Raw genomic sequence first — 27,888 nt, forward strand, 5'->3', positions numbered from 1 at the left:
AGTTCTAATGATTTCTCAAAGGAGTTTAAGTATGGTAATTTAAACATAGTTAATAAACAAGAAAATCAATAAACATTTATTCTAAATACACAGAAAATTTTACAGTAAAAAATGTCCTAACCATATTATAACAATACATCAAAAACAAACATTTACACAAAACAATACCAAATTTACATATATATGTATAAAACAAATGTAACTATACAAGTGACTCACCTATCTCTTCAAAGAAAAAAATTAATACACTGTGGGTCACAGATACAATCACATACATTTAAAATTGAATGAAATATTAAAATTAGTTACTTTTACATTTCCCCTTTGTTTTATTTTTTAAATTTGAAAGATACGTTAAATAAAACATTTATCACAATTTATATTTCCATTAAAATTAAGATAAACATAATACATACACATCTGGTTTGAATTTTTATTTATTCTATCTTTTTTCCAATTTTGTTACTTCATAATCATATGTAAAATACTGTATTTATTCCAGCACCTCAATTTTTTAAAAAAATCAACTGATAGCAAAATGTCTTTATTACACTGTGAGTGTGTTTGGTGCAATGAGGATTTTCGGTTTATAAAAGTAAAAATTACTTTTTTTTCCATAAATGAATTATAAATGTTTGGAAATGCATAATTTTATCTACAAGCTTTGATGGAAATTAATAGATAGATGAAAAACATTGTAAGGATAAACTGCAACATCCAATAAGGTATTAAAAATACAGTTTGCCTTAAATTGAGTGTTAGAAAGCAATATTTGAGGACCAACAAAAAATCTCAAATGCAATTTTAATGAGATGATCTGAATCATCTGAAGTTAAATTACATAATTACTTAGTTCATCGGTACAATTTTCTAAATCAGAGTATGTCCCAATTTTTTCTATTTAATTTGATGGTTACCTTTTACTTTACCTCTTAAATAACTTTTTACCTTACCCTATTTAGTTATAACTACCTCACTTTCATTTCATTACAGTATGTACGCACAAAAAAAATCAATAACTACAAATACCGAAAGAAAAGTTATGAAAATCACTGTAGTTGATTCACTGAAAATCATTTTAAAATTCTAATGAGCATTATCTACTATGGAGAGGTGGTAGACAGACAAACTTCAAGCTAGATTCGCAACTGATATGTGGTTACATACATCGGTCTACATCCATTAATCCATTAAGGACCTATGCTCCCTACCTATCTGATAAATGATTTAAAAATATCTGAGCATAAATTTAATTATGTTTTTTAACTAATCTTATTCACTAAACTCAATCTCTGTACCTCAAGTTCCTTGTTTTTATGTTTGCAAATACTCAGAAAACCAATTAAATAACATTGTACCTTAATGCAAAGAGCAATTATAAGTTAGCATCTGATAGGAAAAATTTGCATCATATCTGTACCATTATTTTAGGCTACAGAATTTTAAAAAATGCAAAATAACAAGAGTAATTCTAACACAGTAATTTATTTATTTGGAATAGGATAGTAAACTTGGTATTTTAATAAACAGAAAATTTCCAGTCTGCTAGTTATTACAAAAATACCATTAAATAGTAGAAAGGAGTTTTTATCAGTTAATATGATTTAACTGACTACAAACATAAATTTATTTTCCCAGTAGTAAAGTACATTAACAACTTTGGAGATTAGATTTTGATTTTAGGCAGAAAATATGGATAAAAAGCCAGCAGCAGTTAATCTTACCGTTTGTAAAATTTCCTTCTATATCATTCATTTAATCATTCAAAAGGAAATTGTACATTGTATATCTTCTGTAATACGTTGGAATCAGTTTATTAAAGTTAATAACCAATTTTAATTCTAATTTCACATCCTATTATTTCAAAAGATGCTAGTCACAGAGACATTTTAGATGTAACAGAACTACCAAATTACAAATAAATGGAGTTTACCACCTTGTCTAGAAAATATATTTTTTTTTATACCGGCAATAGATAAAATTTAATTTAAAGGCTATAAATTACCTATTCAAATTAATTATAAGCATAAATAATTCTTTACTGGAGTATCAGAGCCAAAATACAACAGTCATTATAGATAACTTCAATAACAACAATAAAATTTCATAGCCGATAAAGGAACAAAGTTGGAACTAAATCAGGCAGACAATTCATAAAAATTATACATATACTTATAACTAGAATAAATACCAAGTAATAAAACTGATTTCCTGTCAACATTCATCGCCCTTGAAATACCATTAATATTATAGTATATTACTTCCACAGAGGACAAAGGGAAGAAATATTACACAAGTAGTTTTACATGCTTTAAATTATAAACCAGAATAACTCACAAAATAGACTACATGTAAATTACACTATAAGACCGGTTTGAGGTACTGGCATATACCAATATTTATTTTTATAAAACCATTTAATAATTTTGAACAAACAAAATGTTTAATATTTTAGGAGAAAAATTGGCACACTGAAATATACAGAAATAATAATTTATAACATTTTTAAAAAATCATGAAGTTAAAAACAGTTAAAGACTGGGAAAGGAATACTAATTTAAAAAGCAACAAGACAAGAACGTAAACTGTTCCAATTGTTTTACCACCTGTACATGAAAAACTCGGTAAAACAAAAACCAAAACAAAATGTTTAAACCAGTACAGCTATTCAAGAAAAAATAAAACATTCACTACTGATTTGGTTGAAAATGAGTTGTAATTGATGAATGATACTACTTAGCTACAAGCAGAAAAATTCAATTTGGATATACATAAAAATAAATCAAACTAACATACAATGCTGTCCACAAATCAGGATTTGATAAGCATTTTAAAAAATAGTCACATAAGAAGGCTAATAAAGGTACTACCTTATAAAATACTATTACTGCATTATTTTAAAAATGCTTAATTGATAGTTTTGTACAAAATTATATAACTAATTTCCATAGCTCAAAAAAAAAATTTAATTTGCTAACAATTACAGCATTTCACCATTCATGACTGTACTCTTCACTTCCTTGAAAAATATCTAAAAAAATATTAGTTGTACAAATGCTGATAATGTGAAGGTCAGAAAACCATTACTACTGCAGAAAATATTTTTCTCTCATTAACTTTGTTACGGATTCATTTTTCTTCTTTTTTTTTAACAAAACCTTAATTTTAATCGCTGAAATAAACTGAACCATACAAGTCTGATATGGAGCAGTAATTCAGATAGCAATAAGTACACAAAAGTATCATAAAATATAATTTATCAAAAAGCTGTATAATTGTTATCAGTAAAAGACATGTTTTCTAATGATTTTTCAATCTTACAGACAGCAGGTAATAGATTACCAATAAATTTTATTTATTAATTTTGTTTGCTACACAAAGGTCCTGGTTATTAATTATATTCAATCCAGTTTCCAATTACGAGAATTTTATATAGTAGCACAAGTATATTTTATAAAAATTTGAACATATAAATATAAAATCAGTATACAGTCAATTATTTTTCCATCTTTTGAATGAATCCCTACAAAATAAAATAATCTACAGATATTTCTTGAAATCAAATAAGAATATATACCAAGAAAGAAAAATAAATACAATTTAAAGAAGGAACTCTATTTCAAAAGACGTTTTATATCTTTATTCTGTCTTTGAATAGTAATATCACTTTTTTCAACTTTTGGTAATATATTATCTAAAAGATCATTTTGAGATTCAATTTCTTCACCAAGTTCATGAGCCAAACCTGCAAAAAATTAAATTTATTAATTACTGCAGCTTAATAATATACACAAATTATTCAATAAATACTCCTGCTAAGCTTGCTTTACTCAGTAACTCCAGTAAGAGGTTTTATCTTCTGACAATGCTCAAACTAATAAACTGATTTAAAGTCCTTTTACTAAACATTTGACTGAATCATCAATCATGTATATTTTTGGTGAAAAAATATAGCTTCATACATTAATTTACAAGAAAGGTTTCATCATTATTTTCTCATATATAATGTACTTCTTATTTAATTTAAAAAAAAATTGCAATGCTTATTTTTAAGAAAACTTAAGAATTCATTTCCATTACATAAGAATCCTTCTTTCAAAGAATAGTTCAATCTAATAACATGTTATTCAGCAGGAAACAAGGACAAGGCAATTTAAAGATAAATGAATTGATTAAATACAGCAAAATGATAGTGAAGCTAAACTTTTAAGTTTACCTTAAATTCACAGTAGTAAGATAATAGCAGCATGACTTATAAAAATTCATTGGTATACACAAACTTACCTTTTAATCTTGATAAAGAACCCATCATTTCATCTAAATTCTGATCAATTGCTTGCTGTGGGTTACTTTTACTGGCTCTACCATGGAGAGGATCATCTCTATCACCTATGCCTCTTATTTGAAAAGCTGTGATAAAAAAAAAGGGTTTTATTACAATATATCTTTGTACCACAATAATTTTAACATATTTAATTTTACTCACTTTTGCAGGTTTTAATGGGTTTTTTCCTAATACAGGCACTTTTGTAATGATTTCTAATGTTTCAAAAGACTATATAAAATACATCTAAATAATGAAAAATCTTAAAATAAAAGAGAAAAGTGAAACAAGCATGTTCTTTCAGTCATGTTTTATTCAAGCATTTCAGATAACATATTTTCTTCACTTTACTATTTAAAATTTTTTTATACATAAATTTATTAATTTTTATCTAATTAACAATAACTAAAATTAAGTTTAATAATACTATTAACAAAATAGTTTAACAATACATACCAATTCATAAAAAATGAATATACAATACATCAATTATTAAACCATAAAATTAATTAGTGAAAAAAGGTAGGTGCACTTATCAAACAAGTTTAGGTAAGTATCCCTCTTATTGTACAATAACAATGTTTTATATATATCTAATGTAACATGTTCAATAAAAAAATATTTTTAGATTTTATTATTCCATCACAAAGGTATCATTCATTGTTCATAAGTCCAATATCATATCCATTCATGTTGAGCTTATAGAAGTATCATTACTTGAATAACAAATTTACATATTTAAATCTTATGAAGAAATGCTAAAATAAAATGAAACTATGACCTACAGTACAATTAAATTGAAGATGAACTGCAGACAATGCAAAATACAACTTATTGTTCAACCATCATCATTCTATCCCCTTTGTCATGAATGTTCAATAATAATGATCGATTGCTACAGAATATTTAAAAGTATATTTTAATCATTAAATATTATATTAGATTAACAATAAAATAAATCAGCATAAAAAACTATGAGCAGAGAATGAGTCACTAATTTGATAGGATCATTCTATACAAACAAGTCACTTAACATTCTCTATCGAATCAAGTGCATCTCGTTTTTTAAACTTTACTTTCAGTTTAACTGACTGTAGCTAATTAAAAAAAAAGTATGTAAAATTATATAAATATTTAGGGATCTTTTCAATTCTTGAGAATAAAAAACTAAACAACAAAGCCAAATTACACTGATTAAACCAACACTTTTCCAAGAATGAAAATATCTAGTTAATATGATTTTTTTTTATCGCATTATAGATTTTAATTGATGTGCATATCATTACCACAAAAAGCTACAAAATTACCAACATTAAAAACTTAAAGATATATATATAAGAATGATAAATATGGCAAAATGATCTCATCTATATGTAAGGCAGGCCTAAATTCTATAAAAAGTAATTAAAAATGAAAATTAATCTTATTACACAGACTAATTACAAAATGCAAACAAACTAAAACCTGGATGATCCTGAACACTGGAGCATGATGTTGAACTACTGGTAATGGTCTGAGAAAGAGGTCGTGTGTGTGCATTCACTTCAGGTGTACTATTTTTTGTATATTGTGATGGTACTGCTGAAGAATCCACTTTTCCACTCAAATAATTTTTTAAACTTCCAAACACACTCTGAGAAATAAAATTAAAAAAAGATTAAAATAATAGTTTAACAATTATTTCAAAGATTAAAATAAGAATTTCTTGATTCACCGAGTTGTCAGGGAAAATGAACCACCTTTCTTCTGAGTTGGGTTAGCACTGTTCAGTTACAAAGAGTATAAGAATATAATATAATAAAGATAGTCAAATAAGCAAAAATACTATTTCACTGATATATTATATACAGAATCTCATGCACTTAAAGGTATAACTATAAATGCTTCTTCCATTCCAAAGGTCTGTGTAAGGCCAAGACTAGCAGCCACTACTGTTAACAGTCCATAGTTTAAGTCATAAAGCTTTTAACAAATTAATACCATGATTCCTAACATTAATAAAGGCTATGGGTAGGATAAATATTCAAAATATAAAGATTAGAGCAATAACAGATTTCAAGAGACCAGTTGCAAACTGCCCTTGACTTAATATATGGTCTCTTTTTTCTGTTTAGCCTCCGGAACCACCGTAAGGTATTACTTCAGAGAATGAATGAGGATGATAAATGTAAATCAAGTGTAGTCTTCTACAGGTGTGCTAGATGTGGAAACTTAGGCCATCAAATGGACAGTGGGGCGTGTAAGAAGTCCGGACAATGAAAGTCATGCAAGTGAATGCTAACTGCAGCCCCCCGGGACATGATCTTATCTGGAAAATGACGCTAGACGAGGACACTGACTGACCTTCTTGCTATAGTCCAGCCAAACATGGGGAAAATGGCTGGACATTGGTGGGAGGTATAGTGCCATGCTGATGCACCATTATTATATGTAACTAACCAGTATGCGCAAATTCGTGTGATAAAAAGAAACAGATTCACTGTGACTGAGCTAACAGATCATGTGCTCATCGTGGGATATATTTTGCCTAATTCCAGACTAGATGGATTCAGAGAGTATATCGATGATACTGAGCACTATATAAGAACTGTTAGAAAGCCCATTGTCTCGATAGGCAATTTTAATGCACAAAGTTATGAACTAGGTGGCAGTCGATCTTGTGTGTAACCATGGTGCTGATTCTATTTTCATTGCCAGAGAAGAGATTCTGTCATAGACATAACCATAGTCTCCAAGAGAATTGCGGCTATGATTAGAGATTGGAAAGTGTGGCATGAAGAGCTGACCACTGATCACTGTGGAGTGTTCAACTGGGAACCAGGCGTGTCCGTCGTTGGAAACCTGGAGAGTAGCAAGCAAGGGCAGTGGCAGATAAGGTTGCGGATTGGTTTGACGTCAACAACCCAGTTACTGCGGCAAGATTATCTGAGGTACTGAAAGATACGTGCAGAAAAGAGGGACTGCAAGATGGGCCTGGTAAGCAAAGGGGAGGTCACCTGAAATCGCTGAAAAAAGGACAGCTACTTTAGCCACACTAAGAAGGTTGCAGCATGACACAAGGCGATATATAGATGATAATGGCAATATAGATGATCTACAGGCAGAATACAGATCCGAATGCAAGATTCTTACAGATGCGATTAAGGCTGCTAAAGCTAATGCCTGGGAACAGCTGACTGCCGAATTGGATAAGGATCCTTGGGGAGGCACTTACAAAGCGATCATGGACAAGTTTGGCTGGCCTGCAGCACCTCTTTTATAGGAGGAGGCACAACATGTGGCTTCAGAGCTTTTTCCGGCAATGGAATCTGAATGGCGTGAGAGCAGACTGCTAGATTTACGATTGACGAACTCAACAATGCCATCATTAAGTTACATCCTGATAAAGTCCGGAACTGGATCAGGTTCCAGGGGCAATTGTAGACATTGGTGAAACAATACCCATGGGCTGTACTGGACATGTTTAACCAGGTTATGATGGTAGCACAATTTCCAAGTTGTTGGAAGGAAACCAGGATTGTTCTAATACCTAAACAGAGAGAGGCTCAGCCTGACCGGAAATCCTTAAGACCTGTTAGCTTGTTGAACACTCTGGAAAAGCTATTTGAAAGGCTATTGGTGGATAGACTATGGGCGGAAGTTGAGACAGGTGGTGGGCTGTCCCCTAACAGTTCGGTTTTGTGAGGGGGAGGTCCACAGTTGATGCTCTGAACTACATTCTGGGTTGGGCCAGAGATAGATGTGCTGGTTCCTGGCATCAAAGGAGGATCCCATTAATGGTCTTTCTGGACGTCAGGAACATTTCTGGAAGCTTGCCCTGGGCAGTCATAATAGATGCACTTGCTGAGAAGTCAGTGGCTATCTGAAGTATACAGTAAATGACTATCTTCATGAGAGGAAGGCCTATATCAGCATGGAAGACAGTGATGTCGAGATAGACATGTTTGGGAAGGTTCCACAGGGATCGGTCCTTGGGCTACTCCTGTGGAACCTCACATTTGACGGTGTTGAAATTGCAGCATGAAGGTGATGAGGATCTAATAGCCTATGCTGACGATTTGGCTCTTTTGGTAGCTGGATATACCAAGCAAGAAGTAGAAGAAAAACAGCAGTGGCTGCAATTGAAAAAATTAGGAGCTGGCTGGGCGAGAGGAGCTTGCACATTGAGCCAAATAAGTGTTCAGCTGTTACATTCACCAGGAGAAGGAGACTTACGACCATTAGAGTTTGCATTGGCGACACACTTGTTTCTACCTCTAGAAGCGTAAAATACCTGGGCTTGCACATGGAGTATAACAGGCTGTTTAATGCACATCTTAATTCAGTTACCAAACTCGCTGAAGGGGCGATCAGCAAGCTGAGCAGTCATATGGGCCTGAGATCATTCAGAAGACTCATATTGACAGTGGTAACATCCATAATTTTTTATGCGGTGCCAGTGCCATGAGCGATGGTTTGATAAAAAGAAAAATGGGAACAAAGTAGCTATGCTACAACGAAAAGTGGCCATCAGAATAGCTTCCTCTTTTAAAACTGTATCAAGGAGTGCAATGGAGGTTATTGCAGGCGTACCATCTGTAAAATTAAGGGCAAGAATGTTATGGAGGGTTTTTAACAGCATGCCTAGGACTGAGGCTAGAAGGTCCTTATTAGAAGAATGGCAAGCAGAGTGGGAGGTATCCCACACAGACAGCTGGACAAGGACAATCATCCCACGTGTAGATGGATGGGTGTTAAGAAAATTTTGTGAGGTGGGCTTCTACCTGACCCAGTTGCTCCCTGGGAAAAAGCTTCACCATTATGTAGAAATTGTGGTGAGAATGATACTGCTGAACACACTATGTACTACTGTCATAGGTGGGATGAGACCCGGAGAAACCTCAGACTATAAAGAGTCACGCCAGAAGAGACGATGCCATTCATGTTGACGGGCAGATGCAAACAGAATCTGGTGTGAATTTGGTGACCAGAATAATTGGTACAAAAGAGAAGGATACCAGGGACTAGGGCGGGACGTAGGGATTTCTGAGGGCAGCCCCATTCATGAGATTGTGACTCGCTCAGGTGGGCCACTCTTGATAAGTGACCGGGGACCCCTCTTGCTCAGATACTAAAAGACTGATAATAATTCAACATGGTATGGTATAATAATTCAACATTTGATCGCTGAAATCCACTCCTTTTTTTGCTGCGTTATATTCAATGACACGTTGCGATTTGGTAAGTACGCCTCCTTGTCTGTTTGTCCCAGTTATTTGCAATGTCAGATCATGACATTCTTTTGTAGTTATCATTAGTACCTGGCACTTATCCACCATTTCATTATTTTAATATTATTCTATTTCACCTTTCTTTAGTTTTTTAAAATTTCTTTCTTTGGCAATTTTTTTTCAATTTTTGCATAATGTTCCACAAATTTTTGTGTTTTTAGAAACTAGATAATGAGCAACATCTGGACTTGTGTAATAATTGTCAAGGTATAAGGTCCTTCCTGATCCACATAAATTTTCCATGGATATTTAATAATAGAGTGCACAGGACTCCCACGCCATCATGTCATCTTTTCCAACGTATATTTTAAAATTACGAATATAACACTGAATGGTGCAGAGTTTATAAATTTTAATGCCAAGTTTGTGTCTTTTATTTTTTATACATTGTTTAAAGGATAATCGTTCATACCATGGAATCATCATTTCATGGATTATCACATTCTCCCTTGGAGTAAAATACAAATGAAAATTATATAATAATTTTTTAAGCAATGAACAAATTTTGTACAATTAATCGTTCGTACTGTTACTGTCAAGATTTTCATCACAAATGTATACAGCGCAAGAGAATTAAAAATCTGTCTCTTGACAATAAATCCATCACAAATCTGTTGATGTATAATGATTTTCTTGACCAATACAACTGTAATTCAGTTAGTACATTTATTCCCATAATTATTACTATAGAACAATTTTTTTTTATTTCAGTTTTGTCCATATCAACCCATTTATTTTTACTAGAGTTTGGTCAATTATTTTCTCATTCTGTAAGTGCATTAGCATATTTGTTAGTTTCATTTACTATGCTACTCCAGATATCATCAGAAATAAATAAGGTAAAATAATGAATTGGTTTGGTACCATTAACAGCAGCAGATAATACTGATTCTTTACTGCAAGATAATGAGAACAGAAGGACTGTACTAGTTACATCTTCCCAACTTTGCCTATTATTATTGTCATTATCATAAACATTAATATTATTATTATACCAATTAGTATTAACACTAGAGGATGATGGACCAGGTTTCAGAAACTCACTTGAGTTATCAGCATCAATCGTGTTTCTGCTGACTTCATCGCCATCTGATGAACTTGGATCGGTTATATAATCATCTTCTTCTTCTGATGCATTAGAATGCAAACTGAAAGAAATATTGCAGTTCGAATCCTGCTGCATTCTTAAAGCTATATCAAGAATTTTTTTGTCATGTTCATTCATGGTTCTAACAGCGCATAGTACAAAAAATGAACTGACAATTAAAACTACCATGTCTAAAACCTCTACCATATGAATATATTACACTTTAGATGAATACGCAAAGAATGAGGTGAATTTATAGACTTCCACAAAATCAGTGCACTAATAATTGAAAGTAAGTCACAAATGCTGACCTATATTATTATGATTACTATTTATAGTAATTTTGCAATAATATTAAATAAACCACAATAAAATAATAAATTATTAGGTCATTGTTACTCATAATATGGGTCACAATTATTAGGTCATAATTACTAACTAATAATTTAATTTGTGTTAATGTTCCAGAAGTGATATAAAAATAATAAACAAGTCATAATTATAATATTGAAAATTATGAGATAAACTATGAAGTTTTAGTTTCTCTTTTGCAGAAAAAATAAACAAAATCAACCATTAGTCATATGAAATATCATCATAATAATATGTTATGAGAATTATATATGGCTAATTAATATTTACTAAACCTATAATTTACAAAATAATGTATATTGAAAAAACTACAAACAAAAAAAAAACCTATAATAATTTTACTGGAAATAAAACAAAAAAGAGAATCTGCACACCACATAGTAGTGTTATTACTTCACTGAGTTACAGGACGTAAATGAGTCATAAAAAATAATCAAGGCCAAACACTCAATGCACAGCAGAGGAACATTATTTCTTTCCCAACCACAACACAGACAACTGCAGTACAGTTCATATATACCCCATACCACAGTGAACGTGTTAATAAGTTAAAAAGCAGGATTTTTAAATAGCTTATTAAACACTATATATGATAAAATAAATCATAAAATTTTGTTAAAATTCTATTTGAATACCATTACTTTTTACTTAATATTTAATTTATTTATGATATTTTTATTCAAACCAATGAATCCATTTAAGAAATAAAATACAATAAATATATTCTTACTTCCAAAGTTATTAAATGGTTAATTCTTTATTTTTTTAGGAATGTGTTTTCAGAAATATATTTGCATCATTAATTATTTTTATAAATAACATTATTTTATAAAATATAAATTAAATATAAAAATAACAGCATTATTAATGATGATGATGGCACCTCTAAAGAAACAGTATTCAAAGGAACAAAAGGAAAAGACCATCTTGCTTGTATTTTACTTAGGTGAATTCACTGATCTGTAGAAAAAATTTGTATATTAACAAAAATAGCAAGCTTAAAATAAATACTAACTTATATAAAAAATGTTTTTAATCCATTATTACAAAATACTATACCAGGTAATGCATTACCATCATTACATATAAAAACTGACAGTTGTCATGATTAACAACAAGTTGAAAAGGCTCTTTTTTTATGATTACGCACAGTCCAAATAACTGCTTGTATTTTGCAACAGACAGATTCTATACTGCATCTTTAATATTATTGGGTAAATATATACAATTACAGACTCGACTCAGTTTTTTTATGAAATTTGGAATATACCTTATTTAGGAGCTAAGTTATTCGTCAGAAATGCCTTTCACCTAAGTTACATCCCTCTAAGTTACACAGTACTATCACCAAAATTTTCATAATTCAGCACTGTATAAGTGAAATATACATTATTTTCAGACTAAATAATTTGGTTAAGTTTGTTAATTAAAGAATGAGATTAGATTCATTTAAGACTAAATTATGTAAACTTAAGCTTAAGTACAAGTTAAGTTATATTCAGTTACACTAAGTGCAATATATATTATTTACACTGTAAATAACTTTGTTTATGTGAAATTCAATTGAGTTTAGTTAGGTTTAGGTTAAGATACAAATGTTCTGTACTTTATATAATATCAAGAAAACCAAATGCTCACTAACCTCATCTAATTAACTTTAAATTATTAACTTGGCAGATTGTTGGGCTAAGTCCATAATTATATGCAATAACCAATAATATAATCTGAAAATAATGTATATTACACTTTTACAGTGCTGAATTACGAATTTTTTTGATGATGAAAATTTTTGTAAATTTCTGAGACCTAAGTTGGAAGGCATTTCTGACAAATAATTTCAATTCTAACGCATAACTTAGATCCTAAATAAGATATATTCCAAATTTCAACAAAATTCAAGGCGGGTCCCTAATTGTATATGACTACATATTATCGACCTAAAAAGAAATTTTTTCTCCTCTTAGTATTCTATTCTTAGAGTGAACAATTGCTAAATGTCAGATTTTAAAAGTATTTCTCATATGTCAATGTAATTCTACTAGCACCCAACAGATTCGATTAAAAAAGGTTTTTTTTAAACAAAATTATTTCAAAACAGTATTCAGTAACTGGAATAGGATAACCAATAACAACAAATACATTCATGAATAGCAAATTTAACTTTAATATTTTTTATAAGACTTTAAAACAAAAATAAAGAATTTACAACCTTACATTTAATACATTACCTTAATTCCTTGGATATGTTTATGGCTAAATCGTAATGTAGTATTAATTTCATCTAATCGTTTATCTGTTCTTTCCAGTTGTTCTCGCTGTTTCAAAAGTTCCTAACACAAAAATAGCATGTTAATCATAAACTTGACATAAAAACTGAAATTAACTATAGAAATTATCAAACGATAATAATTATAAAAATATATATTTAGATTTTAAGATTCACAACAGTACATGCAGGTTTAATTTTATGTAAAAATATATCAAAACGTAAAGTACACCAGAATTACATAGAGCCATGATTGTAATTTTTACAAAGAGAAAATAATTAAAAAATAACTGAAAGATGTCGATATCAGTAATATAAACAAGCATACTAGTGGTTCATTATACTGGAAGATCTGGGTCTAAAACACAGGAAATGAGACAATTACTTTCAAAAGTTGAGTACACAACTGTCACTCTAGTACCAAAAATTTGTAATACCATACATATACAAAAATATTTTACTTAACAAAGCAACACCAAATATAATGAGAAGTTTATGTAAATGTCTACTCCAAACTATGTTTAATTCAGTATCAATTCTGAATCACCAAGGATACAGTAGTGAACAATTTTTTTTAAGGAACTTAATGGTTTAAATACAAAAATTGTATAATTTGATTCTTCTTATAAAGCAAAAATCTCTATATATAAGGATTGGATCTTTTGAAGCAGAAAAAATCGTAGGTATTTCTAATAAACGCAATTGTCAAGAATTAATATATAAGACAAATTCTTAGTCATATTCAAATGACTAAGAATGTACCACATACAGAAAACGTATAACACACCATAACCTCACATTATAAATAAATTTTATAACCACTGATGTATACGAACGAATACAATAAATTTAATTTTTTACAGCACAATTACCTCAGCTGTAGCTATCCCAACTTCTTCTGAATTTCGTAACAAACTAAGAGATCGCTTAGTGGATTCAACAGTTATTTCTTCGATTTCCCTTTTCTTCTCGAGAAGCTGATACCTTCTTTCTTCAAAATTATCTGGTTCACTTACAAAAGGGTTGCCTGTGTACGACGGAACGCTTGCATTTCTGTCCGAAAACGTAAAATTTGCATTACTGTTCGGATGCCTTCGAAGAAATTCATCATCATCAACGTCATTTTCAATGGAAAATAGTGAGCTTTTGTCAGTACTCAAATACTTACTCTGCGACATTTTACAAATATCCCGTTAGAAAAGGAGAGATCAACTAAAAACTTGTTAACACTCAGAAAATTTACTGGACACGAAATAAGTTTTCAAACTAAACAAGTTAAACTGATAACATACGCCCCTCCGTACCAGTCACAACATACATTCGCACTTGTTACATCAGACAGAAATTATCTTCAGTAAAACTTTGACGGTAAGTACGTAGTCGACAAACAAACATACAGGTTCGCTAGTGGTGTAACTCTGTAATGTAATACTGTCAAAGATCGTAACGTTCCATCTTTTATTGTATACCAGCATAAATAAAATATTGAAATTTGTATTAATAAATGACTGTTTCGTTACAATTTTTTTTTCATTGATTTCTAAAGTGGCAATATTCAAATACACTATATCTTTAAAATAGAAGGTAAATGTTTTTCGCTTTGCTGTTAGTTTGCGATAGCCGTTTAATGGATCAATTAAATTCTTCATAATCGCCGTGAACTTGATTCAATATTTCTACAAAAGCTATATTTGAAAAAGTGAGAAGAAAACTTAATTTTTATAAATGACAATAATCGATCACCCAAAAAATATAAAGATATGTTACTGATATATTAATTCTCACTGAACCTCGAATATTGTTTATTCCATGTACTGACAGAAGCGCTAGCTGTTTTAAGAATCTTAATGTCGTTTTAGTTGCTATTAATTCTGCTGGACATGTTCAGTCCGAGGTGCTGTGGCTGTGTGACTGAACGTCGTTTAATTCGGACTTTCGTTGACATTTAAAAATTATTCGTTTGTTGTGCGCGTATACCTTAGTGTTAGTATTTTTATTTATTTATTGAGGAAATAATTTAAACTTGTAATGTGGAGCCCAACACACGTTCAAGTGACAGGTATGATTATTTTAACAATATTTTCACTAAGATGAAGGACAGTTATGAGAAAAGAATTGAATTCTTGCTTTATTCCCGTTATAATTTTTTAGTAATTAAATGTGTATTTTTATTACTAATTTTTTGTTTTGGTAGTGTGAATTTATTGATTGTAAGTTTTAAATTAAGTTTACTGTACCGTTTTATCTTAATTAGAAATATTTTTGTAAGTTTGTAAACAATCCACCAATAAATAGGTTAAAACGTTGGATAATTTAGTAAAATATAAAGATTGCTTTTGTATCTGCATTTTAGCTTCACTAAAGCCTTTTATCTTAATGTAATTTAAATATTGATTTAAAATTAAGTATCATTATATGGAGTATTTAAAACTGTAATGTATTTCAATGTGTTATCAGACTTCATCATTATCACTTATGATTAATGAAAATCCTAGTAATTATCAGAATTATATTTGTCCAAGTGTAATTTGAGATTATGTTGTGGAAAATGGTTTACTACTTTTTAATACTATATTTATAGATGAGTTTCAGCTTAAGTTTAAAGTTATTAATTTTGAATATTTTTTACAAGTGCAGTCACATTTCATCATCTTGATTGAATGATACGTTTATTTGTTATCAAATGAAAGTTGGTTTAATAATATGATTATTATGGCCAGTGCGATGATGGATATAGCTAATTATGACTTCTGTAAATAATTACAAGTGTATATCACCAGCTTCATTTTCAGTAGTAATTTATTGAAAAATATTTTGTATGTAATTTAAGTTAAATTTTGTTATTTTTTGCCAGCTACATTGTATTGTTTGCTAAACAATTACTAGAGTAGCTTGTCTCTTGATAAAAAATATTTAAATTATCAATATTTAATTTTAGCAGTTCTTTGTATGGAAGTATATATGTGCCGTAAGTGAGTCCTTTGTATGGAAATTCATTGTGATTATTAAATAATTTTTAAAGAAGTAATACTAACTTTGTGTACAAATTCTTTGTTTTAATAAGAATAGTCATAATGTTCATTCTCTTTATTAAGCGATAATTAATTTTTGGCTGTACCACTACTTTCAAGTTGCATAGTAAAGAATAGATGTACGTAGAAAATCCCACATCATACAAATTAAATCACTAAAAGAAAATATTTTATTATGAATAAATAATATTTAGAGGTCAATTTAGTTTGATTAAGTATAAGAGGAGTAAGATTCTATTGGACATCACCTAAGAGCACTTTGGCACTAGTTTGGATTTTTTATGTAAACCTCAAATAGGAAGCTATTTCGAATGCTGTTACCAACTTACTGAGCTCCAGTAAAAAAAGCAGCTGTTCTGTTGGTCACTGGAAGATGCCAGCATGGCACTAAACATAGGAGCCAATGTAGCAGCTGCCACAATTTTCATTTTGTCTATCCAAGGAAACGTCTTTTGTGTACTGTAATACCAAAAAATCATGAAACCATACTATACCATAAATTTTTTTCTGTATAAAATAAATTAATATTATTATAAATCTTATTTTGAAGTCATTTTTTGTAGCAGTCTAAAGAAATTTATTTTGTATACTTCAAAATGAAGACTGACCATGAAAATATAAAAAAATATAATTTCAAGCTTCTTATTTAGCTGGCCTTTACAATTCGAAAAATTTTAAACAATTTGTAATTTTATATAAAAAAAAGAAATTTATTGTATAAAAGAATAGAAGAAACTAATCTTTGTAATTTTTATTTTGTACTATAACATTTTATATATGTCTTTTACATCAGTTTTTTGCAAAATAATTAATTTTTTCATTATGCATAGAATTGATGTACTCAGTAGCCTAATCTTTCTTTATTGTTGGACTATGTAAATTAAGTACAGAACAAAAAATTTAAATAATAGATGATCAGTAGCATGAATATTTAAATAAAAATAAACATGAAAAATTAAAGCACGGCCACATGTTAATGAAAAGAGTGTAGACTTTAAAATCTGAATTGTTACTTCAATGTATTTATTATTACATTTTGGCTTTAGTTTGGGTAGCATCTGTTTATAGACAAAAACTGACCAGTTATATCACAAACTACAATTCAAATAAAATTTAAAACAAAAATAATTTCTATTTTATTTAGAAATATTAACTTTTTTTAGCAACAAACCGAGTTTACATTTAATGTGAATTTTCATTTTCCTACACTCACTCTGTAACTTTTGCCGCCTTCCTTGTTAACCACTGTAGTTCAGCTAAATTTATTGTTAATATATTTTTTTTTCTTTTAGAGAGTCTTAGGAATAAACACATCTGCGGTCCATTGAAAATGTGTCTTCTCAATTAGTATATGAGTATTTTTATATTTTAGTGTTAAAGAGTGTTAAGGTATATAGGTTCTTGTGTATAACTAGAAATACTAAGTTTCTTTATATTGGTATGTTTGCAATTTATTTCTGTGAAATAGTTAGCGAACGTTGAATATAGAGACACTGTATTGTAACAATGATAAAACTATATATATATATATATATATAAAACCATATCTTTTTTATGCATTATAAAAATAATTGAGAAGTCACAGAACTTTAATTTGTGCATTCCTGGGACATCATGCTTATACAGATTGTCTTTTGTACAGACAGTATGTTTTGTTTTCACTCAAAATTTTATAATTCTATATCGTATTCAGATTTTTCAAGTAATGAGCTTTTTTATTCGTCAGGGTTAGTCAATAAAAAATGTATTATAGATTTGTATGAAGTATTTTTTAATGTTGAGTTTAGGAAATGCGATTCTTTTTTTCGTTGGTGAATCATGGTTTTAATAAAAACATAGCAGTAATGTGAGGTTGGATATTGAGATGACCTATTTTCACTGATATTTTTCTACACATTTTGAAACTGCTCTTGTAGACCATTTCTTGTAATTGTAAGATCAAGAAAATTTATTTTTTTATTGAAGTAGTTTGTGGTGTATTTTGTTTGTGTGTTAAGAATTGTTCCTAATGTTGATGACAACTCTTATGATGTTGCTAGCAATATATTTATGCCTGTTGTTATTTTGTGGCATTGTGACTATGTGTTTTTATTTGTGTTAGAAAAACATTTCTATTAATGTGGTAACAATAAGGAGGCCCACAGGAAGGATATGAGATCAGTATTTTTTTTGGAGCGTAAAGTAAGCTTGTTTTGTGCTAATATTTTGTTTGTTTTTTATTCTCAAATGTGTTCTTATGATTTTTTTATATATCAGTGATGCACATGTGTTTGGTAAGTTCATGAGAAAGATGTTTTGATATTTTCATTAGGGAGTACTGAAACAGTGGATGTATGGAAGTACTTGGAAAGTGAGAAATTTGAAGTCGATTTGTATTTTGAAATGTTTTCTGTTTTGATACACATTTGAATTAATTAATAATAAATTTGTAAGTTATGACAAACTAAAAACACGCTACAAAAGCATAATGACCCAAATAACACATGCTGTATACAAATTAAACTGCAGTTATAATAGTAAATACTGCATATGTTAGACCAGATGCACATTCACTTAAATATGCAAATGACAGGTAAAATTACTATACAGAGCAGGAGAATTAACATATACAGTTTGCCTTGGAATTCAGAAACATATATAGTTATTTACTACATTATTCAAAATTTTAAAAATATCACATAAATGCCACAAATTCAGTATGATATTTGTAAACAATGACACATTCCACCTAAGTGAGATGCAGAATCAATAAAGAATACTATTCAACCAAAACTCCATGGGTTTTGAGACTAGATAATAGTGGACATCATTAATTATTACTGTGTACTACCTGCATTACTAATAGTTTTTTGTCTGTGATGGTTGATATTGAAAACTATGTAAATTCTTGAAATTCAAACAACCAAATTTAAAAAAAAAAGTGTTTTTAATAAACTTGTGACCTTCGGTGACAGTGCCTAAGTCATTTATTAATATTAATATTTTCACTTTCATAACAGCTGATGATATATTGTGATGGTTTTTTTTTAATTATGCAAACACTTTTTTAAAGTGATTCTTGTATCTAAAACTTCTAATTATGTCTGCTTAACAATAACTGATGCCAAAATAAAAACAATAGCACCAGTCACTAAACACAGATATTAGGAGAATTGGAACTGTTTTGAAGTAACGTATTAAAATTTTGTTCAGTTTGTTGTTTCAAAAAAGTTTGTTCTCTCAAAAGTTTATAGTTTTAACTAAAAATGATTAACTAAACAGTAGTTAGTAGATTAAATAATAATTTACAATCAGTGAGCTGAAAAACGGCCCCTGTTGGATCTTCTGAAAGCCTATTTTCCGATCATTTGTGTAATCATTTTTTTTATGAAACGATTACATTTTTCAATAGATATAAAAAAAATGCTGCAATTAATGCTTTTTGGAATATGAGGAAAATTATTGGACTTTCATGTAAAAATGGTAATAACAGACTAGGTGGCACTAATTAAAACTTCAGATAATAGAAACAAAAATAAAACACGGCCGTTGTATTGTTTAGCATTTATTTCAATATTCTTAATGCACACAAAATTCAAAAAATTATAATTTTGGCATTCTGATGCATTTTTGTTTAGATAACATAGAAAATTGCCACCCTGCCTTATCTAGGGTGATAAAGATCACCTAGATATGTGGGCGATTCCCCACATATCTAGTAACAAATATATTAGGCAGGTCTGCCAGAGTCTGTAATATAAAAGCCATATTTTATATATTGTTCATGTGGCAAGCAATTGTTTTAGATTAAAATGCAGAAAGTCAGTATATATGAAGTTTCAGGAGTATTCACGTATTCTGTTTAAAAGATAAGATCAGAAAAGGATGTTAGAGTGATACGTTGAACTATTTAAGTAACTGTTAAAAAGTAATATTTATATATAGAATAAATTTTGTAGTAATAAAATATGTGGTTAAAATTTTAAGTAATAATATGTAGTATTACATATTAAGTAAATTTTTCCACAGAACTATGTTATTTTTAAAAAAAGATTATTAATTCATTTTTTTATACAATTCTTGTGATTGTAGCCTACATATTTTGCAACTGCATGTAGATATTTTCTTTGTCATAATTTCAGAATTGTGAAATTCTTTTGAAAAATTATGAGTTTATGTTAAATTCTAATTTAATCTTAATACTTTTCTTTTTTTAATTGTTTATTCTTTTTTTTTTTTTAGTTCAAAAAGCAAGAGGATTAATAACGAAAGGAAAAAATGGTGAGTAATTGCTTTGATTTAAATGAATATATTTGAGAGGAAGTGAAGATATTCATATCACCAAAAATACATTTAAAAAATTTATCAGGCAACCATCCTCTCCAATTAATTTGTTTTTGCCCATAATTCTCTAATCTTCATATAAAATTAATTATATTAAGCCACGACTCCTATTCTAGCTAACAATATATCCTAAACAATTGCAGAATGTTTCTAAAGTAATGTTCTGACTTCCTAATCTGAAATTGAGTAAGTGTAACAAGATAAATCTTTTAATTAAACTGGCTATTCCAAAATTTATTTCCATTTGACTGTTGAAATAAACCAGCTATAGGATATGTGCTCCAGGAAATGTGGAACGCATTTTACACATCCAAAAGGTTTTCCAGCTGAGCAGTTCCATTGAGAGATTTTTTTCACCATCTCCTCTTGCTGGGACTTGACAAGAATGACTACTACTTCTTCTCCAGAATGAAAGTCTTGTACTTGAAAATCAATGAGGAACTCATGGATAGGTTTAATAATCAGCTAGGTAACCTGGTGGTAGAGTTTTTTAACAAGAATTTGCAAAAGCTAGTCTCACAGTACACAAGTTGTGTGTGGGTAGCAGCTATGTGAAGTAATATAGGTATGTAAATAATGTTTGTTTATAATAACATTTTTTTCCCATATTTTTGAGTTTGAATAGCCCTCATAAAACAAATATAATAAATAAATTATAGCAAATTATGTTTGCTCATGTGGTTAATAATGCTTTAAAAATACATGGCCATCATAACATAAATTAAAAACTGTTGTGCTGAAACCTCCTTATTGACAACTACATTACTTGACTGTGAGATTATTTTTTTCTGAAGTTGCCATTCAATTAAGTTAGATGAGTTGTGACAGTTCCTGACCTTCTTTCTTTTTCTGTTTAGCCTCCGGAAATTACCATTTAGGTATTACTTCAGAGGATGAATGAGGATGATGTGTATATGTGTAAATGAAATGTGTTCTTGAACAGTCTCAGTTCAACCATTCCTGAGATGTGTGATTAATTGAGACCCAACCACCAAAGAACACCGGTATCCATGATGTAGTATTCTACAGTTCCTGACCTATATTACTTTAAATTAACAAATCTATTCTTAGTTTGGTTTACTTTATCGAGTGATTTTATTTTAACTATGAGGTTTTACTTAGTAATTTACTCCTGCCATTTGTAGTTGTAGAGATTGTTGGTATCTTGCACTTTGATTACCTCTTTCAAGGGGTAGCCCTTCCCCAAATCCAAAACACAAGCAGCTAAAATTATTTCATTCCATCCTTGTCTCTCTTGTTCTACAATTTTCTTGATTTGTGTCTTCTTCAGTTTATTAACCATGAGTCTTGCCCTATATTTTTCATCTTGTTTTTTCATTTATCTTATTTCTGGTGTATAGGATACGAGTCCCAAGTACCTTAAATCTACTTAAGAGGCTGCTTACTTATGGGCTCTTGATTGAACTGTTCATCTCCCCTTCAAAATCCATCTACTTTTTATATTGCTACTGTCTATATGTCGTTGATCTTGTGGGATCTTCTTTAGTTGCAAAGTAAACTAAGTCTCCAAGATTTTTTTCTTTGTCCTTGCTTGCTGCTGGGATTGGATACCCAAACTTTCACCAGGTTGCTTTTCTTAGCAGCAGCACCTCTTCCAAGTTTTATGGTAGTTGGAATAGATCGATATAGATTATTACAAAAGGAAGTTATTACTGTTGATAACTTAATCATTCCAAGTTCCTGAAAATAAATATAAATTCCTACTTCGCTTTATTTTTATGTAAATCAGTTTTTAAACTTTTATTGACATGTGAACAGAAGGTATTATGTTATTTAATAGCATTTCAACAGATTTTTTATCTTTTTCCTTACGTATCAGGACCACAGAAATATTCAGGTACAAATTTCTCAGTAAAAAATATGTTCTTATTTTTACAGTTAATCGTTTTTGTTCATAATAATTAACCTGCCACCTCAATTTTTTTTTGTTGTAATATGAAAGTTGGTGGGATTTAGCTTTTGCATTTAATTTTTTTTTCTTCATATTTTATGACTGCATAGGATCACTTTTGTCAGTCCATTATCCAAGTCTCTTCAAAATGAGTGTTTGGGCCTTGCAGTCCTCCCAGTATTTTTTCATACATTTCAATCTCCATGCCCTTTCTGGTATTGAATTTGTTCATGTTATGAGTTTCTTTCTTGTGAGTGTGAAGCGAGTGTTTTTATCCTTCATTCTTTTGTTTGATTTTATCTTGTCTGTGGTGTCTTCTGGTATAATGCCAATCTCCTTCATTCTCTTTGATCTTCCTGCATCCTCTCTCTTATTTCTCTGATCTATCTGTAATCTTTAAAGTCGAGATTTTACTGTACCAGCTGTTTCAGAAGTCCCAAATCTTGAATCCTCATGATGTGTCCAAAGAATCCTAGTCTCTGTTAAAAACTATTAATAAACTTAAAACTTTGTAAGGTAGTAACGTTTAAACCGCTTATTTTTTATTATTTACTAGGGCGTTATGCCTCTATGATCACTTGACCAACTGGCTTTTGCCATCAGCTGATTATTCTTTTCTCATTATTGTAGCATACAGTAATTTTCATTCTTAGCTAGTAACTTATAAGGTGAACATCTTTAATATATTAATAAAATCTTGATATTTTACAACCGTCAAAAATCAAGTCAAATCATAAGTATATTCATAATTAATTTAGCACATTAACTCCATCATCAAGCAGTATTATGTATTTTAATTCAAGTCAATAAAATGGTTACAGTCTACTTATAAATCAACAAATCCTTTTATTTATTCAAACACAATCCTAGAAATTAACAATTGCAATCCTAGTATATTTCTAGGAAGATTGTTAAACATTTTTTGCTCCTTCGAGCCGGATATGAACAAAGGATATGGATATGAATGAAGAATATGTACGCTGGATAAGTTGTATCATTTGTCATTGGTTACCACAGTTACTGTATTTATCTATTTTTTAAAAAATAATTTCAAAAGGTGTATTATCAATTACTACTATTCATGCTTTAAATAATCTTCAATTATTTATTGTCAGTACTATATACTATCAAATCAGCATCATTATTTTAAGCATTGGAAAATATCTATGTTTTGGATATCATAGTCATAGACTCAACATGTTGATTACCAAGCAGTTCATTCAACGTCACATAACATTCCTGCTTTATCTTTATAAACACACCAAGCTGTCGTCTAATCATCATCTTGGAATTTACATCATCATTGTTGTAACACGACACTATTTATATTCATTATAATTTAATTTATTTCTTATTTGTTAGAATTAATTTATAGTCATTAAGATAAATCAATCAATCATGAACAGAAATCAGCTAATCAAAACAAGAGGTGTAATTAAGGCCTCAATCACTAGAATTAACACCTTTGCGGTTAATTTTGATGTAACACAAGGTGAAACTTAGGCTTTACAAATTAAATTAAGAAATATGCTTGAATTACAAAGCAAATATGATAATATTCAATCACAACTTGAGGTTGATGACGAAGGTGACATTGTCTCTTTGGAAAAGATACAAGTTGTACATGATCTATGAAATATTGAATGTAAATTAAAAAATTTAATAGATCAAACATTCATTTAAGAGAAATCACTCGACAAAGACATTAAACCAATTTTCACTAGTGTCGATCAGATTCAGTTACAGCCAATAAATCTACAATTTTTTAATGGAAATATGCTGGATTGGCAACATTATTATAATATATGAGGGTTATTTTTTTTTCAACGTCCAGTCGGTTGCAAAATAAAAACCTGCACAAAAATCGGATGAACCTTTGCGCATATGTGTTGCGCAGCATCTCTAGTATGGCCTTCAATCACGCTGCGTCACTTCGTTTAGTTCTAAACACGCAGCTAGCACGTAAACATATCTACAACAATAGCATCTCCCGCCAAGTGTGAAGTGCGTGCGGTAATTCGATTTCTTCAGGCTGAGGGGTATAATGCGACTGAAATTCATAGACGAATAAGTAATGTGTACAGTGAAACTTCAATGAGTGATAGCAAAGTGCGACAATGGTGCAGGAACTTTAAAGTAGGACGTACAGATGTTCATGATGCAGGCGGTCAGGGAAGGAAGCGAGTGTCAACCGATGATCTCGTTGAACGAGTGGATGAGGCAATTCGAGAAAATTGTTGGTTCACAATTTCTGTATTGAGTGATTCGTTTTCTGAAATTTCAAGGTCAGCTCTCTACACCATTGTGAGTGAGAGACTTCAGTACCGCAAACTGTGTGCGAGATGGGTTTCCAAGATGCTGTCCGACCATCACAAAGCAATGAGAATGGATGCCTTCCTCCAGCGCTACCACCAATGAAGGAGAAGATTTTTTGAACAAAATTGTCACAGGGGATGAGACATGGGTCCATTTCAAAACTGAAGAAACAAAAGAACAATCCAAACAGCGGATGAATTCTCATTCTCCCAGTAAACCAAAGAAGTTCAAGCGAACCTTCTCCAACAGAAAGTGTATGGCTACTGTGTTCTGGGACTGGAATGGAGTTCTCTTGGTGGAATTCATGGAACGTGGCATGACCATCACTGCAGCCTCATACTCCGTGACTTCAACATCTACAAAGGTCAATTCAGAATAAGCGGAGAGGAATGTTGTCATCAGGCATTGTCTTTCTCTATGATAATGGTCGGCCGCACGCTGCAGCTGTAACAAAGAAGCTTCTACAGCATTTTCATTGGAAAGTGTTTGATCACCCACCATACAGCCCGGACTTGGCTCCATCCGATTTTCACCTCTTTGCTCACATGAAACGCTGGCTAGGAGGACAACATTTTGGCATAGACATTGAACTGCAGACCAGCGTAGAAACATGGCTGAAAACACAGGCGGCTCCGTTCTGACGAGGACGGAAAGTTGGTACCACGCTACGACAAATGTCTAAATCGGAGTGGCGACTATTTAGAGAAATAGCGTAACTATGTAAGTATTTGTTAATAATAAAAAAATTTTTATTTTCAGTGTGGTTTTAATTTTGTGACCGATCGGACCTTGAAAAAAAAATAACCCTCTTATTTAATAATTTAGTTCATTCTAGAGTTAATTTATCTGACATACAAAAACTACAGTACTTACAATCAACGTTAAAGAATGAAGTGTTGATTATTGTCAAAGATTTACCTATAACCAATGAAAATTATTTGGTTGCATTAGATTTACTCAAAAAAAGATTTGATAAATATATAATCTCTATTCATAATGTTGAAAATATTTTAAAAATAGTTTCTATTAATAAGGAGTCTACTGATAAATGATTTATCCAGTTCTGTTAATAAAATAACTTCTTGTGTGAATTCACTTGAAGCCATGAGAATTCTTGTAAATACTTAAGCGTTTGTTGTCATTCAGTTTTTAACTTCAAAACTAGATTCTAATGTTTAAAAAATTTGAAAGGTAAAACTGTCAAACAAAAATTTCTCCAATTTTAAAGGCTTCATAGAATTTCTTAATTCAAGAAGGCAGTTACTCGAAAATATTGACATAAACACAGGATCAAACTTACAAACAAGCATTAACAATGCTCCTAATAAGTATCATTACAATAAATCAAGTAAAGATCGTAATAAAAGCTGTATAATGCAGAGAAAGGTTATAAAAAGAATGTTGTCAGTTGTTATTCAAAATCTAAAGCTATTCAGTGTTTACTCTGTAAGTCAGATCATTATCTATATTGTTCTAAAGAGTTTCTGGATCTATCTACTGAAAGGCAAAAGGCTTTTCTGAATTGAAACAAATGTTATTTTAATTTTTTACTTAAAGGTCATTCTGTTAATGAATATTTTAATAAGAATGTGTTCTAAAAAAACACCATTCTCTGATTCACAGAGATGAAGTTAACAATTCTAAGGTAGAAAGCAATAAATCTAAAAACAATATTTATTGTTCTCTTAAACTCCAAACAAATAAAAACATTAATTTATCTACTGCTGTTTGTAATTCTAGTGACAAATATGGAAATGTTTATTCATGCTAGATTCTGGCACTCAAGCAAATTTTTGTACATTTAAATTTGCTCGTAAGTTATGACTTAATCTTACTAAAAATAATCTTCCTATATCGGGTATAAATAACTCATCATGTCAGTCTGATTATAGCATCACAATCAAACTTCATTCTCAGTATGAAAATTTTACATTCGAAGTATAATGTGCTGTTTTGCCAGATATAACAGATTACCTACCTGTCCATTCATTTGATGCTTCTCACCTCAATCTGCCTGATAATTTATTTTTAACTCATCCAAATTTCAATGTAACAGACAACATTGACATTTTGTTAGGTGCTCAATTCTACTTGAATCTAATCTTTCTAATAAAATCATCCATTACCTTCAGTGTCCTATTATCCAAGAAACCAGATTAGGTTACATACTTGTTGGATGTCTCCTTGTAGACACTAAAGGCACTAATACTATTTTACATTTTTTATTCGTAATAACACAAATCTCTTGTCCATATTTGAAAACTTTTGGCGAGTAGAGAAAGACACTTCTGATGTTTCAATCACCAAACACTTGGCCAGCGAAAAACCTTTTCCTGATAACACCATTCATGATAAACAAGGCAAGTTCGTTGTTTCATTACCTCGAAAATCTGATCACGTTGAACTCTGTGATTCTTTTGCTAATGCCAAAAGTAGATTTTTATCTTCGGAACAAAAATTAAAAAATAAGTAGTCTTGAAGATGATTATTCCTCCTTTATCAAGGAGTATTTACATTTAGCCCTCATATGTCTGCACTCAACTCAGATGATTTGTTAGTCAGTAAGTCAAATGTATTTTATTTAACTCATCATGCAGTATTTAAACCATCCAGTTCAACAATTAAATTCGAGTTTCTTTTTTATGGTTCAGCCAAAACTACAAATGGTCTATCTCTTAATGATACATTATTAGTTAGTCATATTGTTCAATAAGATCTGTTTACTATTATGCTCAGATTTAGAATTCATAATTACGTTTTCACTTATGATATAACTAAAATGTATAGACAAGTGTTAGTCAAACCTGCTGATTCTAATCTACAAAGAATTCTGTGGCATGACTTTCCAGAACAAGAGTTAAAGCATTTTGCATTAAGAACTGTTACATATGATACAGCTAGTACCTCACATTTAGCCACTAGATGCTTTATTCAAATTGCAAATAAAAGTGAAAACATCTTTCTACTTGCTTGCAGGGCAATAAGA

The 27,888-nt window shown here is 30.3% G+C and overlaps 2 protein-coding genes across 3 annotated transcripts in view; one reads left to right on the forward strand and one right to left on the reverse strand.

Moving 5' to 3' along the window:
* Positions 1–49: 49 nt before the first annotated feature.
* On the reverse strand, positions 50–14,737 carry Snap29 (Synaptosomal-associated protein 29kDa). Its single transcript, XM_075362407.1, has 5 exons — positions 14,192–14,737; positions 13,282–13,383; positions 5,789–5,957; positions 4,285–4,410; positions 50–3,745 (listed from the first exon to the last, which is right to left on the reverse strand). The coding sequence occupies exons 1-5, from the start codon at positions 14,495–14,497 to the stop codon at positions 3,615–3,617; spliced, it is 834 nt and encodes a 277-aa protein (XP_075218522.1). The 5' UTR covers positions 14,498–14,737; the 3' UTR covers positions 50–3,614.
* Positions 14,738–15,031: 294 nt separating this feature from the next.
* Rip11 (Rab11 interacting protein) overlaps positions 15,032–27,888 on the forward strand; it is a 149,430-nt gene continuing 136,573 nt past the window's right edge. The window contains exons 1-2 of one of the 2 annotated variants that reach the window (XM_075362408.1): positions 15,032–15,378; positions 20,573–20,611. In XM_075362408.1, coding sequence (XP_075218523.1) covers positions 15,348–15,378; positions 20,573–20,611 — 70 coding nt within the window. In that variant the 5' untranslated portion in view covers positions 15,032–15,347. The remainder of the gene's footprint in view (positions 15,379–20,572; positions 20,612–27,888) is intronic. The other variant, XM_075362410.1, reaches the window with a different exon arrangement.

This window comes from Lycorma delicatula, chromosome 4 (genome assembly GCF_047948215.1).
Source record: "Lycorma delicatula isolate Av1 chromosome 4, ASM4794821v1, whole genome shotgun sequence".
In the NCBI taxonomy this organism is placed as follows: Eukaryota; Metazoa; Arthropoda; class Insecta; order Hemiptera; family Fulgoridae; genus Lycorma; species Lycorma delicatula.